This window comes from Phyllostomus discolor, chromosome 9 (assembly GCF_004126475.2).
Source record: "Phyllostomus discolor isolate MPI-MPIP mPhyDis1 chromosome 9, mPhyDis1.pri.v3, whole genome shotgun sequence".
Lineage (NCBI taxonomy): Eukaryota > Metazoa > Chordata > Mammalia > Chiroptera > Phyllostomidae > Phyllostomus > Phyllostomus discolor.
In genome coordinates this window covers 85351603-85369421 of record NC_040911.2, presented here as the reverse complement: position 1 = coordinate 85369421, position 17819 = coordinate 85351603, and the positions used below count along the sequence as shown (strand labels likewise).

The 17819-nt window shown below is 58.0% G+C and overlaps 1 protein-coding gene across 1 annotated transcript; it reads right to left on the bottom strand.

Annotated features, from left to right (window-relative positions):
- Nucleotides 1-1516: 1516 nt before the first annotated feature.
- BPIFB2 (BPI fold containing family B member 2) lies at nucleotides 1517-17320 on the bottom strand. The gene is made up of 16 exons (XM_036009710.1): nucleotides 17230-17320; nucleotides 16345-16487; nucleotides 14047-14140; nucleotides 12448-12552; nucleotides 11629-11775; nucleotides 10194-10254; nucleotides 8811-8871; nucleotides 6889-6980; nucleotides 6465-6650; nucleotides 6171-6224; nucleotides 5456-5626; nucleotides 4874-4941; nucleotides 4678-4723; nucleotides 3845-3908; nucleotides 3398-3474; nucleotides 1517-1886 (listed from the first exon to the last, which is right to left on the bottom strand). The coding sequence occupies exons 2-16, from the start codon at nucleotides 16451-16453 to the stop codon at nucleotides 1845-1847; spliced, it is 1377 nt and encodes a 458-aa protein (XP_035865603.1). The 5' UTR covers nucleotides 16454-16487; nucleotides 17230-17320; the 3' UTR covers nucleotides 1517-1844.
- Nucleotides 17321-17819: the final 499 nt, after the last annotated feature.

The window sequence follows — 17819 nt, the reverse complement described above, 5'->3', positions numbered from 1 at the left end:
CCTCCTGGACACGGAGCTCGACTCAGGCATTTCTTCCCCTGCTCCTAAAAGAGCATGTAGAACAGAGTGCATCATGGGTACAAAGACCTAGCTGGTTGGAAAAAGTGATTGAATAAATGGGTGGATGTGCAAATGGCAAGATGGATGAATGGATGGATGGATGGATGGACAAATGGATGGGTGTCTGATAGGTGGGTAGATGAACAGATGGAAGAAAGATTGGGTCACTGGACCGTCTGCTTGATGGATGGACCTTACATATTGAACTCGTGATCTTTGTCATTACTACCTTTACGGGCTGGGTCTGTGCCTTAACATTTTTGTCTCCCATATTCCAAACCACCTCAGCCTTGGGCTGAGCCAATATTAAATCCCAGTAAAAGCGGGGTTAATGAATTAATGAACAAGCAACCAAATGAAATAAAGGCCATGCTGTCCTGAGCGAAATTATGAGGTTGGACTTTACAGTCTGCCCTCGCCACGCTCTCAGCTCTGCCCCCATCTCCTCCTCCCCACCCAGACTCTGTGCTGGCTCCAAGCCCTCAGCGTGTCTCACTGGGACTTGAGGGATGAGCCGACACAGAAGGAGGCGTCAGTACTGAAGACTTCACTCTCTGATGGTGGAAATTAGGGCACATTTTACTCCAGAGGGAAACCTAAGCAAAACACGAATCCTGTGTATCTAGGCAGGAAGGCAAAGTGTCTTTCGCTAAAAGATCAGCTTTGGGGGTGAGGGTGCAGGAGCAGAAAACCACGTGGCTTTGGTCCCTCGTGATTGTGTCCCTCAGTCTGCCTTCCCTAGGCCATCTTGTCACGTGTGACCCGCTGAGTTAGAGGAACTTTCAGAGGGAAAGGGACTTAGACGTGTTCAGTGAGGCCATGGGCTCAGGAGGTGGATCTTGCCTCCTTCGAACAAAAATGTTGCTCACAAGGAAACCAGGGGTGGAGACACGCATGAGAAGGCAGGGAACTCTCTGACACCTGGGGCTCGTGACTCGAGGACAAGAGCCGGGTGGAGACGCCGGTGAATGGAAGAGGAAACTGGACATCTTATGCCTGGATTCTAGCACGGTCCCAGTCCTGGGGATCAGCCACCATCCCGCTCTAAGACTCTGGCTGCATTTCTCTCCTCACTGGATCCCTCAGTCCCTGAATCTGTGAAATGGGACTCCACATCCCACCTGTCCGATTCACAGGGCTCTTACGGGATCCTAGCAACAGGATGGGATGTGACGCTGAAGGGGGAAAAAGGCATGGAGCATGCCACCGGGTAGGGCACGGTGGCTCGAGGGCCCCTACGGCAGCCCTGACTTCCACGTTGTCTGGGTCATTCTCCACGGTCCTCTCAAAACATGAGCTCCCCTGGGCCAGGAGGGCAAGGAAGACAACAGGGGTGGGGTCACGTCTTCTTCCTCTCCCAGCAGCTTTGGTGGCTCCAGGGACAGACTGGGCCCAGGAACTGCACACAGGGAATTGGCATCAGTTATGCAAAGAGTTCGCTGGGCTTGGCTGGAAGTTGCAGCTCAAGAGAAGATATTTAATACAAGAGGGAAGGTACCGGTCTGTACAGCTTGGAGGGACAATGTGCTCCCCACACTGAGGAGGTGTTGGAGGGAGGAGGGAATAGATGATGGAAGGGGGAAGGGTTAAAGGAGAAGGGACACGAAGGGAGGGAGTGAAGGAGGAGAATCCAGGCACGCAGCAAAGACTGAACAGCCCGCCTGGGCCATACGGCTTGTCGGAGGCTACGTGTGGCTTTGCCTCCGTTCTCCAAGTGGCTTGAGACAAGAGAGGCCCCCGGAGCAGGGAGCCGGCCCGCTCTCAGCCTTCCCAGCCGTCCTGCCTCAGCTCTGGTAGGAGAGTTCGCTGGATACCACCACGTAACCCTGAAGGGCAAAGAAGGCCGTGGGCCAAGTCAGAGGCCACACGAGGACCCGTAGGACCCTCCGCTGTCCCATCAGCCTGGCTCTGAGTTCATGCTCTGTCCCTCTTGCTCTGTGTCCTGAGGACAGTCCTTTGCCTCTCTGGGCCCACCTCAGAAATGCTACCACAAGGACACAGTGAGACCACGCAGGCAGAGCTCTCAGCATGGGGCCTGCACGAGATGCGTCTGCACATGGTCGGCACCATCTCAGTTTTATGACTGGGAGTCCAGACCACTGAGTATCTCCTCCAAGTCCCAGTCTCCCCAGCAGAGCCAGGCACTCCCTGGATATCTTCTACTGTCTACAGTGCACTGCAGAACACCCCAGGGGCCTGCTTGTCATTCATTCAGTTAGTACGTCTTTACTGTGTGCGCCAAGCCCTGGGACAGGTGATGGGGACCCAGCAGGGAACGAGCCGGACCAAGTCCCTCCCACGTGGAGCTCTTATACGGTCCAATATGGTGGCCATTAGCCACCTGTGGCTGATCACATTAAAACTAAATAAAATAAAAAATTCAGCTCCTCGGTTGCACTGGCCCCATTTCAAATGCCCAAGAGCCACATGTACCCAGTGGCCGACAGTGGCTACTGTGATGGACAGTGCAGAGTCCCATCCTATTGAACAGCCCTGTTGCAGGGACCTTTGACTTCAGACCCAGCTGGCTGGATTTGTGGGTCTGCCACTGCCCATGCCTGTTTGGAGGAGTCTTGGGGAAATTCCCAGTAATAGCCCTGGCTGCTTGCTGTGCCTATTGCTCTTTCTTGGGAGGTGGATCACCCAAGTGCCTTGGGACCATAGTTCTTAAGCAACAAGGACATCCTCCCTGGAAATACATCAGTGGTTCTCACTCAGGGAGGGGGGTCCATAACACCCAGATGTTGGGCTTGAGGGACCTTGGCTAAGATTGCTGCCCTATGCATGTCTCATTGAGTGAATTAGGAAGAATATCATCCTTTTATGTCCCAGGCGAAACGGAAAGCAGCTGTGGGGTCTCACGCTGGGCAGCCATGTGATCAGTGTCACTCTGGACCCTCGATTTCTGACCCGGGAAAGTGATTTTAGGAGGGTTGGGAAGCCCCTTCTCCCATCCAGCCTGCAGAGGTTTGTGTGCAGAGCCCGGAGGGGCCCCTTTGTCATTCTGCCCCAGACACCCTCAAGGGGCTGTGCCCACCCAGGGCACAGAATCAAGGGACAATTGAAGGCCCCTGGCTGTGGCCTGGTGTGATATTTGATAGGGACTAAAGCGCTGGTGAGACCCTCCCTCCAGTGTCTCTTCGAGTCCTGGATGTCCCATCTCGTTGCCCCTAAGGATTCATGGCGTGGTCTTGGCAGAGGCAGGGGGCACCCCCAGGACTGTCTGACCTCGAGGTCCTGGTGTTTGCACTAGCAGGGAGGGAGGAAGAGGTGACACCCATATCACAGAGCCCAGCTTCCCTCCAAGGGCTGAGGAGTCGTACCCACAGGCTCTCACCTCGTGAATGAAGACCTCAGGGGTGACATAGTTTAGGTTGACCACGTTGGGAAGGGTAACCCCTACGCGCAAGAGAGCTGCAGGCAGAGAAAGAGAAACCAAGTTCAGCCGGAAGGCAGTGATGGAGCGTCATCTTAAGCCCGGTCAGTGCTGAAGTCCTCATGTGCACTGCGACACTGAGTTCCACAGATACACCAGAGGTGGGGGCCATTATTAGACCCACTTTGCAGGAGGGAAAGTGGAGGCTTAGAAAGGGAAAGGAACTTAGCTAAGATCACACAGCTGCTGAACAGCCAAGCCAAGAGGCGCACATGGGCAGCTAGACTCCGGAAGCCGCCCTCTTACCCTCCGAGCCTCGGAGATGGGAGAGGGGCCGGGACAGAGCCTGGAGCAGGTGTGAGGCAGGAGGGGGCTAAAGGACCAAACTGGGGGGAGGGCAGGGCTTACCATTGAGGTGGTTCAGCAGGGGCTTCTTGAACACGATGTTTATGAGTGCTCGCAACTTAGGCATCTGCAGCCGAGGAGCCACAGAGACGGGGCCCATCCAGCAAGGGGTGGGGCAAGACAGACAAGCAGGACACACGTGAACACACAGACAGACACACGGACAGAGCAAGAACAGAGGGAGGGAGGAAGGCAGGTCACTCTTGTCCCGGCTTCAAGCAGAGACCAGCTACCCCCAGGTCAGGTCAGCCTTCTGAGCATAAGGCACCCAGTAACCACCCGCTTGTGGAAAGGCTGAGAGACAGCACCTGTAGGTATCTGACTGACACTCTCTCCCTGTGTGACAAACAGGAGGCTGGCTGTCCTACTGGCGCTGCCTGACAGGCGGACTGACCAGTAGAAAGACTGATGGGGCATATTGACTTGCAGGCCATTGTGGACGAAGGGAAGCATGGTGGCCCAGCCGTGTCCCCTGACTGACAGAGCAGCCAACACCATCTCACGCTGGCTTGCCCAATTTATCAGTGGTGTCAGTGATTCTTGGGCTAACAGGTTGTCGACCACCAGGCAGAGTGACAGGCAGACCCACTGACTGACCCCCCTGAAGAGCCAAGGCTGACTGAATGGCTGGTCAGCAGAGAGACATCACGGGAAAAGCTGATCGTAGATGGATGGGCTGCTGACCGACCACCGTCCCTGGGCACCCCACAAGGGAGCCTGGTCATGGCGGCATATACAGGCGCATATACACACCGGCACACATGCACACATGCCCCTTGCCCAGGCTCATGGCCTGCCCATCCAGTGAGGGGGTCTCTGGAGACCCCCACACTTACCTCAATGGACCCCACATTGGAAGAGGCCACAGTGAGCTGGATATCCCTGAAAGGGAAGCAAGAGGGCTAGAGGCAAAGGCCAGCACCGTCCGCCCCCATGCCACGACTGCTGCACCCGAGGCTCTGTGAAGGGTGGTTTCGAGCCCATGGCGCAGAGGAACGCACTGAGGCTGTGGGTCCAGGAGGCCTCACTTACCCCAACACAGACGTGGTCCCCTGAAGCTTCACCCTGGACACAGAGAGCTGGAGGCTAAGGTTCACTGTCTGGGTGAGTAGAGACAGCAGGGTGAAAGAGCGCAGGGACATGTGAAACCTTTCAGCTGGCCACCAGTGACCCCTGACTCCCACCCATCCGCCACTCATTCAGGTATTTGTGGGGCACAGGTCGCCAATGGGGGTGGTGAACAATAACTAAAGTAACCAGACAGGATCCTTTCAGGGAGTAATGGGTGCCATGAAGGCAGAATGGTGGCATGGAGAGAGCTGGCTGATAGGGCCCATCTTTCTCAGAGTGGTCCTGGAAGGCTGCCCTGAGGAAGGCTGTAACATTTAAGCTGAGACCCAAAAAGCCAGCCATGCCAAGAACCAGGGAAAGAGTGTCCTAGGCACAGGGTATGGCATGTGCAAAGGCCCTGAGGGAGAAATATCCTGGAACATCAAAGGAATAACGAGAACAGTGTGGACTGAGCTGAGCAAATGAGGAGCCTGGGGCAGGAAGTGAGGTCTTCCTGAGAGTCCACACCCTCCCAGCCAGCCCCACCCAGCCCACCTCACTCACCACGTTGATGGAGAAAAGGGATTGGAAAGCCGAGTTGGAGGCCACAGCCAGGACCTCAATGTAAGGCTGCAGCTGCAGCGTGGCGTTGTTGGTGTGGATCATGACCTCAGGGGTGCTACGTAGCCGCGCCTTGAGCACCACAGGCATGGGCTCAGGGAACTGGAGGGCCACCTGGGGAGGCAGAGGGGAGAGAGGGAGGAGGCCATGAGGGGGCTAAGGCTGGGTGGGCTCTCCATTCCTCATTCCTCTGATGCTGATCAAACCATCTTGTACGTAACTAGTCCACAGATCAGGACCGTCCCAGGCCCCTGCCCTTGGGAACGCCGGTCTGATGGGAAATGGGCATGAGAACAGGCATAGCCTGTGCGGTCTGTGCCAGGAGGGAGGGAAGCTGGGGGGCCATGGAAGGTCAAGGAGCCTCCTGAACCAGACTAGGGGGTTGGTCCCAGGAAGAAATCCTGAGCTTGGTCTTGAAGATGGACAAGGGGAAGGAAACAGAAGGGAAGGCGGTGCTTGGGTACTTCTCTATGGAGGAGAAAAGAGCGTGATGTCCGGGCAGCAGGGGCCCTGCCTGAGAGGGCGCGGTGCTGATGTAAGGGTGGATGTTAAACCCCACTCCGGACAGATATGAGCCAGCGGAGATCCCACAGCCCAGACACCCCCCCAACCCCAATCCTGAGTCTGGGTCCCGGGAATGACCAGAAATGTCACCAACCTCGGGGATGTGCTGGCCCAGCATCGAAGTGTTCAGCAGGTTGTCCTTGGACTTCTGAAATCAGCTCCCCAGACCATGACAGCTTTTAGGGCAGCAGCTCCCCAGCTAGACCACATCTTGCCTCCCACTTACCCCTTCCAACTTAACCCCACTTAACCCTTCCAACAGCCCCCCTGTGACCCTAAAGCTCCAGCTGTCCCACCCGCCCATGGTTTGGCTTCCGTGGGGTCTCCCCAGGCTGGGCCACAAGACGTGCCTGCCCCACGTTCCCTGGGCAGCAGGTCTGGCCCTCACCAGCTGCCCTGTGACGTCCAGGTTGAGGGTACCAGCTTTCTGCAGCAGCAGGAGAGCAGAGTCAAACACGTCCTGGGAGAGGCCCAAGGTCACCATGGCACCGCTGGTGCCTACGTGCTCCGGCAGCGTAAAGCGGGTGGCATTCACGGGCATGGGGATGGGCTTGCTCAGAAGGAAGAGAACAGCCTTTGGGGGCGGGCAGAGAGGGAAACAAGCGGCGGACATCAGTAGGGAGATGGCTCTATCACAGAACCTGGGCGCCAAGATGCCACCCACCCCGATATGCCACACGTCCAAGCCTCACGCCTGGAATGCCATTCCAGCCCTTCTCCCCTCAACTCCCCTGCTCTCTGAGGCATCTCGCAGAACACGAGGACTCCAGAGGCACCAGCCTCCGGCTCTGGGATGACAAGGACCGACTCACATTGACATCCAAGGAAATGTAGTCCTTAGTGATGTTGGGCGCATTGATCATGAAGTAGCGAATCTGGGACTCAGGACCCAGAGGTTTGAGGCCTCAAGGAAACCGGAATGAAGGAGAAAAGAGGGCATACTTAGCCTCATCTACCAGTGCCTCGTCTATCCAGAACACTCCATGTTCCAACTGCCTCGGTTAGCCAGCCCTGGGCCAGGGAACAAAGGAGGTAGAAGGCCCCCGTGGAAGCAAACTGAAGTTGCAAAGTGAGCACACCAAAGACTCAACCCCTTACGACCTGTTGACTCTTAGTGTAGACACACTTCCAACAGGTTTGCCTTCTGCTTTCCCAGTCAGTGGAAGACTAGAGACCCCAAATCAGAAGGAAGGGGAAGGGTCACCCTAGGCACGGAGCCACAGAGAAATGCTAGAGGCAACAAGGAGCCGCGGAAAAAGCAGGGAGTCCACATTTCCCACGGTCCAGACATTTGACTGACTTACACTGTCTCATTCGATCCTCACCGCAGTCCTGTAAGGTTAGGAGCCCATTTTACACACACACACACATGCGCACAAACTCTGGTGACTGTAGTCGTGCTTAAGAGTGTACACCTGGTCCAGCCGGCTGGGAAGCCCCTCTCACTCTCCCCTAATCACACTGCCTCCTACGGAAACCAAAAGGCCCAGGCCCCCGGGCCATTCAGTTCAGGTGCACAGCAGTGCCATCTGGGGAGGCGCAGCTGAGAGTCCATTTCCTGGAGGAGGAGGAGGAGTTCCCCCAAGGCTCAGAATATTCCGACTGGAAAGGGCAAGGCCCTCATGGGAACCACACCCCTGCACACAGCTGGCCAGGCTAGGTGGGCTGGCAGGTGAGGACTCAACCCCGCTGTCGCTGTCGGGAAAGCACAGCTCTTAGCTCCTCCCCCAAAGTGTCTGGATAGCAGAGAGGTATGCGTGTGTGTCCATTCAGATTTCTGTCTCTTTTTTTCTTTTTTAAAAAAGGGAAAAATCAGACAGGAGCAGGGGTGGAAGGTGTGCGGGGCGGTGGGGAGGTGAGCAATGGCTGATGGGAGTTGGCGGATGTATGCCCAGCCCCGCCCCTCGGGAGGGTGTTCGGTGTGTTCCACTCGGAGTCCCAGGGCTCCCCGGGGGGCGGTGAGCCTCAGGTGCCCACAGCAGTACCTGCTCGTCAACACATCTCTCTCACCCCTCCCCTCCTCAACCAGGGCCCCCTAAAGCCACCCCCGCCTGAGCCTCTTACACTGAAATCCTCATCCTAGGATCTGTTTCTGGGGGGATTAGCCTAAGACAGGGCCTTCTGCTAGTATATTCCTAGCACCCCCTGGATAATGAGGCCCCCCGGAGAAACCAGAGGTGGGACAAGCCTGACGGAAGGTGGAGGGCAGAGGGAGCTGTGACCCTGGATGGTGGTGGCCCCTGAGGAGGCAACCGGGGGCGGGGCCCTTGGGGGCAGAAGGGCTGGAGTCCTGTGGAGGACACGCTGAGTCGGAGCGGTCCGTGGGACCCGCAGGGAGGCGTCCAGGAGGAAGTGGGATATGAGCACCTGAGCCCTGAAAGGGGAGAGGGGCAGAGAGTCCAGCGAAGAATGCGGGAGATGTGGGAGCAAAGCCAGCGGAGGAGGGGGGTCTCTGAGTCTCCAGGCAGGGCAGAAGGCAACGGCAAGCTGCGTGTGCTTCCCTCGTACACGCACACATATGTGCCTCCCTCGCACACGCATGCATAGGTGCCCCAGACACTCAAAGACATTCTAGAATTTTAAGATTCCCAGATTCCATCAATAACTGTTCAGTCATCTTACAGTTGACCTCCCGGAGGTCTAAGCTGATTCAAAGAGGGCATCTTGAAGGGTCTTAGGGCTCTCAGAGGGTCTCAGAGCTCCCCTCCCCCTCCCCGAGACTGCCCAGTCTTACCAATCAAAGTTCCCAGGTGGACATTGAGGCCCTGCACGAGGTTGGAGATGCTCAGACACGCCTGTGACAAGACAAAGCGGCCTGGGCTAGAGCGGCGCTCAGCGCTGGAGGGAGTGAACCTGGGAGGATCTAGGGTCCCCGTACGGAAGCTTCCCCCAAACTGGACACTGAGACTTGGAATACCCTCTTTCTCCACACCAGTGGGCATCTTCGGGCACCTCCTCTGGGCACTGGGGAGTCGGAGGGGAAGCTGGGGCCCGTGAGCACCGAGAAAAAACAGGACTGTGGGACACCGCGGAGGTGGCCACAGCGGGGCCTGGGCAGCAGAGGCAGGAGCCTGCTGCGTCAGAGGGCCAGCGGTGGAAGGATGCCACCCACGGTGGAGGCAGGCAGCGGTCAGCAAGCGAGGCCCGGGAGACTAGTGTTCTCCAGGGCACAGTGGGGCCAGAGAAGCACACTAAGGTAGGGTCACTGTGACAGAGGGTGGGGCAGGAGAGACTGCAAGGCCAGGGCGGTCACTGCCTGGTCCAGGCCAGAGCTGGTGACGCTGGGCTAGGCGAGGCCAGGAGGCAGAGGAGAGGGCCGGGTCAGGCTGTGCTGCCTTCAACCCTCAAACCTCAGTTTTCTCACCTGCAAGATGGGGGGATGGCATGCAGTGGGCTGGTTTGGTCTCCACTACTGCCCCTTAAGGGAGGCGGGGTAGGAAGAGGCAGAGTTGGAGAACCGGCTCCCCTGTCAGCAGGGGGACCCTGGCCCTGGGGCGCCAGCTCTCACCAAGTCAGCCAGAGGCAGCGAGTGACAAGGGCTAAAACACTAACAGTAACAGCGTCACTCACACTGCCCAAACTGTCCTAACCGCCTCGTGGGTGTTAATGCGCCTCAGCCCACAACCAGCCCATCTCTCTGCACTGCGCGGGTGGGATCAGGGCCCGGACAGGTGGGCAGAGACTGGTTAGGTGACTCGTCCAAGGTTCGGAGCTGGGAAGAAGGGGAACCGGACTTCGAACCCAGGCCACATCTGGCTCCAGGGCCCACGCCCTTGTCCAGTCCCATTTTGTCTTCTTTTCACAGCCATGTGGTCCCTGAAAGCTCTGTCCCCATCCCACCCTCCAGCACAAAATCGGGGCTGGCCTCAGAGACTGAGCCTCCCTCCCCGGTCAGCCCCAAACCCGCCCTCCTTCGCGCCTCCCCGGCACTGCCCTGGCCCGTTGCCGCAGCCCCCTCCCCGTTCTCCTGGGAAAAGGGAAGGAGTCCCATGAAGGGCCTTCTTCTGAAACAAACAAAAATAAATAAGCCGTACCCATCCCCGTCTCCCCATGCCTGCCGCGCCTGCGAGGCAAGCGGCGCCGTCCTGCCCGCGAGGCCTGGCCGGCTGCCCTTTACCTTGTTGCGCAGGACAGCTCGGATGTGTTGCTGCACCAGGACCAGCAGCTCGGGGGGCGTGCTGAGGGAGGGACACGGAAAGGGCTCCTGAGCCGGGGTCGGTGCCTCCAGGCCTGTCTCTTTGGCAAGGCCACGTTCAGGAAGAGAATCTCTCCCCTCAGCCAGGGGCCAGTGATCCCCATTCCACACCCTGCGTGGGCTGGACACGGTGCTGGCACCCTTGTCCCCACAGATGAGGAAACTGAGCCTCAAAGAAGAGGTCACTGATCTCAGGGTTTGGAAGTGGCTGAGACGTGAAAATGAGGCCGGGCTTGCGGGAGACGGAGAGGGCATTGCCAAAGCTGGGCTGCGCCGTGCCCGTGAGCAGCTGGCCCCACGTCCACTCCGAGCCCAGTGAGGCGGGGCCGCTTCCTGCTCGGACTCCAGTTCCCCGTGACACCCTTCGTCAAGTCCCTTCCTGGGCCTGGGCCCCAGTGTCCTCTCTGAACAACGAGAGATGGGTCTGGGTTCCTGTGTCTCAGCGGACGCCTAGGAACCTTGCTAAAATGTTGGTCCAGGCTGCAGCCCAAGCTCACTGGCTTGCCTCCAGGGGAGGTGGGAGAACGGCATCTGTGTTTTTACTGCCATCGACCTCGGGGCTTTCGTCCTCGGGCAGCACCGTGAGGGGATGAGTTCCACGCGGCGATCGTGGGACACAAGCCAGAATGAATTTGTACCCAGCTCTTCTCCGGGGAAAAGCCCTGTCCAGAAGGCTCGAGCGCCTCCCCGGGAACCCCCAGCCACGTGTGGGAAGGTGTGGACATTAGTCAGAGGATTCCCAAGCAGTAGGTCAGTCAGGCTGCGGGGATTTGAACACCACCATTTGCAGCTGTGTGGTCTTAGGCAAGTCACTTAACCGCTCTGGGCCTCTGTTTGTTCCCCTGTGAAATGGGGGAAATACTGACACCCTCCCGGTAGGATTACTGTGGACCCTGCTCAGGAAGGGCCGGGATCCCACCCAGCACACAGCAGGCACGCTGGAGGCAGCGCTGCTGCTCGCTTTAGATGAGGACATGGAAGGGCCACCCGACACAGTGAGAGCTTGGCATGCGCCAGCCCCCCCCACCCCGAACCTCGGACACCCCATCTCTGCAGGGAGGGGCAGCCCTCCGAAATCTCTAACAGAGGCATCAGTCCTGAATCCTTTCAAAAATAGTGTGTGTGTGTGTGTGTGTGTGTGTGTGCACTGTCGTATGGTGTGGGGCTGGGCGGTGGAGGGGACACGGCCCAGGCTGCAAACTCACTGTGTGACTTCAGGTGAGTCCCTCCCCTCTCTGAGCCTCAGTGTACTCAGCCTTGAAACAGGTGTGATACTAGGGGCCTCTAAACCCATTGTAGCGACTGGATAAAGGCTTGAGTAGGAAGTTCAAGAAAGAACCACAGCCCAGGCACCTACCTGTGAGTGTCATCAAACACGATGGCTTTGTTGAAGAGTAACAAGCAGGCGGAGATGCTGACCACAGGGGTCCCGATGGAGCCCTGGGTCACGGGGGCGTCGGCCAGCAGCACCACGGGCAGGACCAGCTCCAGGGGCTCGGGGGCTCTATGGAGATGCCAGACCTGAGCCCCAGCAGCACCGCCCAGCAAGGCCCTGTGTAGACTGGTGCCAGGCCCTGCAAACCCCCAGCCCAAGCCTGCCCCCCAGCGAACACAGACAGGACCCCCACTCAGGGTCACAGACGCTACAGCAATGGGTGTGGACTCCGGCTCCCCATGTTCTCTCATGGCAAGGCCCTGGGCCAGTCACTCCCCGCGAGGAACCTCAGTTTCCTCTTCTGTAAAGGGGCATAAGACTGGTGGTGCCGACCTCACGGGGCTGTGCTGCGTTCTCCACGCAGTGGTCACGTGATGACACCCTGCCTGGAGCCTGGCCCCCACTACGCACTGGTAGAATGAAGTGCCCGGGGTTCAAATAAGAGATCCCTCTGAAGGCCCAGTTCACAGTTTGAAAACTAAATGAATGTAAAGTGGCTGGTGCACAGAAATAATTCTAATAGCTATGTTTATTGAGCACCTATTATGTGCCTTGTGCTGTGAAAAGAGGGACGCAATTTTAATTACAGCAACGAATCCATTTGCTGCGACCCTCATAGCCTTGCTGCAAACATTCATCCCCTTGGCAGAGGGCAAAACCGAGGGCTGGAGAAATGAAACGACTCTAATTGCCCCTGAAAATCGACCTGCCCCGCCCCCTGCAACCAGCAGATTCACTCACCGAAAGACCTTGACAGTGAAGTTGGCTGCTGCCCGCAAGCGTACCCCCAAACCGTCAATGAAGTTCAGGTAAAGGCGGGGCACGTGGACGTCCAGAATCTGGATCCTGCCGGGTAGGAGAGGAGGTGACGAGGGGGCTCCCGCTAAACTGCGGAATCAACTCGGGTGGGTGCTCCGGGCCACAGCCACACTGGCCACGTTATAAATAAAGAACAACTTTCTGACGACTGGAAATACAGGACAAGGAAGAGGCAGCAAGTTCTCCATCACGGGGGCATGCAAGCCCTACACAGACAAGCACCGGGTAGGGAAAAGGTGCAGAGAGCCCCCTAGCCCTGGACAGGAATTGGGTCAGATGATTTCTCAGGCCTTGGAAGGATTTTAGTGTCTGACTGAGGTCTGGAACGCTGGGAATGCCGGGAAAGAAAAACTTTGAGAGTCACAGAGAGCAGAAATCAATCCCCTCTATACCATTCTAGTGAACAGCTTTGGCTTGTAGCCCTCCAGCAATGGGAAACTCACTCCCTTCAAAGTTATTCAGATTGCTAAGACTTTCCAACTAACCTATGTTTGCTTTTTTCCCCCCTAAATGAAAGTCATTTTTCCCCTGCACAGTACTTGGGGGGGGGGGGGTGTGATTCAGATGCTACAAATGGTGTAAGTTTTTAAAGTCACATCAAAACCCCACCCTCAAAAGCCCTCACTGTTAGCACTTGGGTGACATCCTTCCGTGACTCTCCCTAGGACACAGGCTGACCTAGAACCTGTTTCTTTTCCCTTGACAACCGTCCTGGGTATGTTCCCACACCTACCAACAAGGACACTTGAGTTGTCCCTAACCAGCAGCGCGCTGCCTGCCTGTGGCCGGACCACAGGTCACTCAGGAGCCCTCGGCCGTAGGGGTTGCTGTCATTCCCTGCTCTCCACTGTGACCAGCCGGGCCTTGAGCAGTGTCCCAGCCGCAGGGAACTCACACTGGGGGCCTTCGAGCCAACTGGGCTTGTGCCCACCCAGGTGTTAAATGTTTATGCTTAATTGTCATCATTCAAACCTTGACAGATTCTGAAAGTTCTCTCGGGAATCCAGACACCTACAAAGGCGAGTCTGCGTCCCAACGTGGATGGGGTCACCTGGCCCAGGCCCAGGGGACGGCTGAGTCGGAGACGCCCCTGCCTGTCTCTGCCTCGGAGTTTCTGTGCATTGCGAGGGGTGTGGAGGGAAATTAGGCTCCCACTTGTGCCCTAAATTCGGTGCCTAGCTTTTGGAAGAAGTAGCCAAGAGTCCTGCCAGATCTAGGGACCCAGAGGCCACAGTCTTGGCCCCTGGGGACAGAATGCTACCAATTCAGAGGCACCAGTCCCCACATCTCCACTTTGGTCCCATCTCTGAGTCCTCTTGTGACCACTCGCCGAGTGGGTGGGAGTGTCCGACCTGGTGAGGGGGCCACACCCAGCCGTTTGAGGAGGCGTCCCTTGCGGACCAGGCCGCCTGTCTGCTGGGCTGGAGCGTCTTTCCCAGGGGGTGAGAGCGCGCACCCACCGGTGCGAACACTCACCTGGTGATGGTGCGAGTGCCTTATCTGGAGGACAGGAGCACTCACCTGGTGGGCTGAAGCCCCTCTCCTCTCTGTTCCAGGAAGTATGGGACAGGGACCTGCAGGGCCTGCTGGAGGGGGTCTTTCCCGGCTCTGGACACTGTGGGGCCAGGCAGGGCAAAGTTAGGCGGCTCTCAGGAGCCACTGAGGAAGACCACACCACCCAGCACCTGCACCCCGTCCTGAGCGGAGAGGCCGCGGAGCCTGGAAGGGGCAGGCTTGTCACCCAGCTCGAGCACGGGGCCAAGCCCTCCTCATGCCCTCCTTGGGTGCACTTCTCACACCAGGCCCGCCAGTCACGCCTTCCCTCTCTCTCTGTCTCTCCAGTCCCTGCTTGTCTACCCTGCTCCTCAGAAACAGTAACATCCTTTGTCCTTTCCCCAGGCTCTGGCGGGAAGCCCACCTCCTCTGGAGCCCCCTCAAGTCCCCAGGCCGAAGGGGACCCCTAATCAAACAGGAGTGGGGAGGCCTGGCAGCTGGGTGCTGAGGACTCTGGAATCCCTCAGGTTCTGGGTGCAAACCCCAGCTCTGCTACTATCTGTGTGGCTGCTCTGTGCCTCAGTTTCCCCACCTATAAATTTGCAGAGATTACAATGGTACTCATTACAGAGGGTCCTTGTAACCACTCGGTGCACAATTAACATTCACTCTCCCTGCTGCTATTTGTTATAGGGATAGTAATGGCTATCATTCTATAGTGCCTCCTTTGTGCCAGCACAACAACTCAGTGCTCTAGGTCCTGTATGACGCCCCGGTTACCTAGAGGTGAGGACACCTGGCAAGGAGAAGTCAGACCTGGGCCAAGGCACCCGGTTCCCAAGGCCCTGGGCTTCCTCACACAGCTGTACTGCTGGGCCAGGGAAGGTGCTGACTACATGTGAGTGGGGTTAATGGAGGGCATGGTGCTGCGAGAGCATCACATGAGGAGTCCAAAGGCCCAGACTCTGCTCAGACTCACTGTGGCCCCTGAACCCCTCTGGGCCTCAGTTTTCCCAGACCCAAGCATAAAGGCAGTGGTCTCTATGTTCCCGATGCCCCTCTTCTTAGCCTGACCATCTGTGGCTGAGCCGAGGCTCATACCCAGGCCTCTGGACTCTATCTATGGCACTCCCCGCACAGAACAGAGATTTGAGGACACGGGTAAGAAGCCAGCCAGCCAGCCTGGCCTTGGAAAGGCGCGTGTGGGGCCCGGACCTCCTGCCAGATTTCCGCCGAGAACAAACATGGCCAGGTGCACCTGCGTGGCTGTCTGGGACAAAGGAGGCTCACATGGGACAGGTGGAGAGAAGGTGGCCAGTGGGGGGCGGCGGTCTCACGTCCCTCCCTGCAGGCATCCGTGCCTGGTCCCTTGTGCCAGTCATGCTCTAACACGGATCAATGACCCCCTTTCACCACCTGCCTGTCTGTTCAGATACCGGGTCCTGAAAGGTGTGCACGACCAGGACGCCCTGCTGCTTCCCTGAGCCGCTGCCTCACTGCTCCGTAGCCTGGGCCTCGGAAAGTCCCTTCTACGTTCTGACCCGAATCCCTCACACTGTAGCCTGAGTTCGGTCTGGCCTCAGGGGAAACAACTTCTGATTTCTCGGCCCTACCCCAGCTTTGAGACCCCGAAAGCCACCCTAGGGGCAGCTGGGGGGACAGCTTCTGTCCCTCCCTGGGCCTAGTTTTCCTCATTGCGCCTTCCCCAGGGGATGGAGCAGAGTCTAGGACAAAGGCCTTGGCTGGGCTGGTGAGCAGTGGTTCTTCCCGCCGTGACCATGGCAGGGATCTAACTCCAGGATGCTCTCCCTCACGCATGCACACAGGGACCCCTCCATGGACACACACGTACAACCAGGGTGGGCAGCCACACCTGCATACACACATCCATGCGCCATGGCATTTGCACACATGCCCGTGGTCAGGCACCTGCCCGACACTCAAGGACACGTGTGGGCGCATCACCATGAATTGTCAAACCCCCACACAGGCACGCACAAGCAAGGTTCCCACTCAAGCTGGCCATGCCCCCCCCTCTTAGGCCCGTGTGCCCAACCCTGCAGGCACACGTGCACATTGGACACGACATACGCCCCCACTCGTGCATTCACTTAATAAATATTTGTTGAGCAGCAAGCACTGTGTCAGGAACTTCTTGGGATCGAGGGACACGGTGACAGATAAGATCCGAGTGGGTCCTCAGGGGGCTTTTGAGTTCATAGATGCACACGCACACTTAGGATTGCACACACATGCAGACATGGACTCATTCGCACACACTCGAGCGCAGACCCACGCGGGACAGCCCAGTGACGCGACTCTTACCGTAGCTCAGCATGGCCTTGTTGAGTCTGATCACGGTGCCTGGCATGGAGGCACCCACCGCAGGCAGGAGCAGCACCAGCAGCAGGCCCAGCCTGCACACCTGAGCCATGATGGTCCTGGTCACTGCCCCCCAAATCTGTGGGCTGGGGTGGGGACAAGCATCAGGAAGTTTGTCCAGAATCTCCCCAATGCCCACCCCAGGCTGAAGGCCGAAAGCCTTGAGCGGGATCCCAGCCCCGCCCCAGGCTCCACACAGCTTTGTATCTCTGCATCCGGAAGATTGCCTTCCCCTGCCTGCTTTGTCAGGAACCTCGAGGGGTGTGGGCCCCTAGGCCCAGAGAAGACATGGCCTTGCCCAAGGCCACACAGCACACTGGGGTCAGTGCAGGACCCAAGCCAATGCAGAAGAGGGTGGTGGGACTCCCAAACAGGGAAACTGAAGCCCAGGCCCACCGCCCCGAGACCCAGGGCTGCGTCACCTGATGCCAGGAGTACAGCCCAGTGTGACAGCCCATTCTGGGGTCCAGCTGTCCTAGTCTAGCCAGCAGAGGACCTAGGGTGGCTCCTGTCCTCATCCCGTCCTGTGCCAGGGTAAGGAAATGTCCAGAAAGTGGGCCTCTTCATCACCCCCTGGCCCTACCTACCCCCACCCAGCCAAGTGGGCAGATAGACCTGTGTCCGGCTCAGAGAGAAGGAGCTACACAGGAATGAGGGGCCACTGCTCAGATGGGCTGAGTCCTGCTAAGGCAGCCCCTCCCCAGAGTCCCACAGCAAGACCAGGGATGAGCCCTTCTGCAGAAGGCCATTGAAAGTAGTGTCCCCATTGAGTAGACAGAGAAGTTGAGGTTCCTCCTTGGAGGAATGCCAGCTCATCCTGAGTCCTACCTCAGGCGTCCCGGGACGGGTGGACTCTCAGCCCCAGCCAAGCCCTCCTCTGCCCCAGGCAGGTATGGAGGCTGCTTTATAAGCCTCCCTGGTGCGTAGGACCCACAGGGAAGGGACATGGGGAGGGACAGGTTTGCTTGTGGTTGAAAGTGTTTTCCCTGCAAACACGGCCTGTGCCAAGGTGTCTCATCCCACAGCAGCGGTGGGGCTGCCACGTAGTCTGGCCTCGCTGCCAACCACTGCAAGACCCTAGGGTTGGACAGCTCTGGAGATCTCTGGGGGGAGGTCTGCTCCCAGTAGGGACTCCTCATCGCCCCAGCCAGGCCTGGCCAAGCCCAGGCAGGAGGGAATGCCCAAAGTCAGGGGGAGGGCCGCAGTTACCTCTCAGGCCTGATGCCTCCACGCTGGCCCAGAAACTTGACCCTTTCAGGAGAGACAGGAGGCTGCCTGAGCCCCAGCCCCAGTGACTGGCTGGGTCCTGATCCCGGTCTCACAAGAGCCCCAACCCTTGTCACAGACGCAGCCCTGATCCTCATCAGACATTGAGCCCTCATTCAAAAGACAACAGACAAGGGAGTGTGGATGGCCCA

What these genes read in the sequence shown, in the direction of transcription:
- BPIFB2 (XM_036009710.1), bottom strand. Translation starts at nt 16,453, where the DNA reads ATGGCTCAGGTGTGCAGGCTGGGCCTGCTGCTGGTGCTGCTCCTGCCT. An exon ending in TGGACGTCACAGGGCAGCTG is followed by an intron (nt 6,225 to 6,464) that starts GTGAGGGCCAGA and finishes AGCTGATTTCAG; the next exon opens with AAGTCCAAGGACAACCTGCT. An exon ending in CCAATGTGGGGTCCATTGAG is followed by an intron (nt 3,909 to 4,677) that starts GTAAGTGTGGGG and finishes CCTCGGCTGCAG; the next exon opens with ATGCCTAAGTTGCGAGCACT.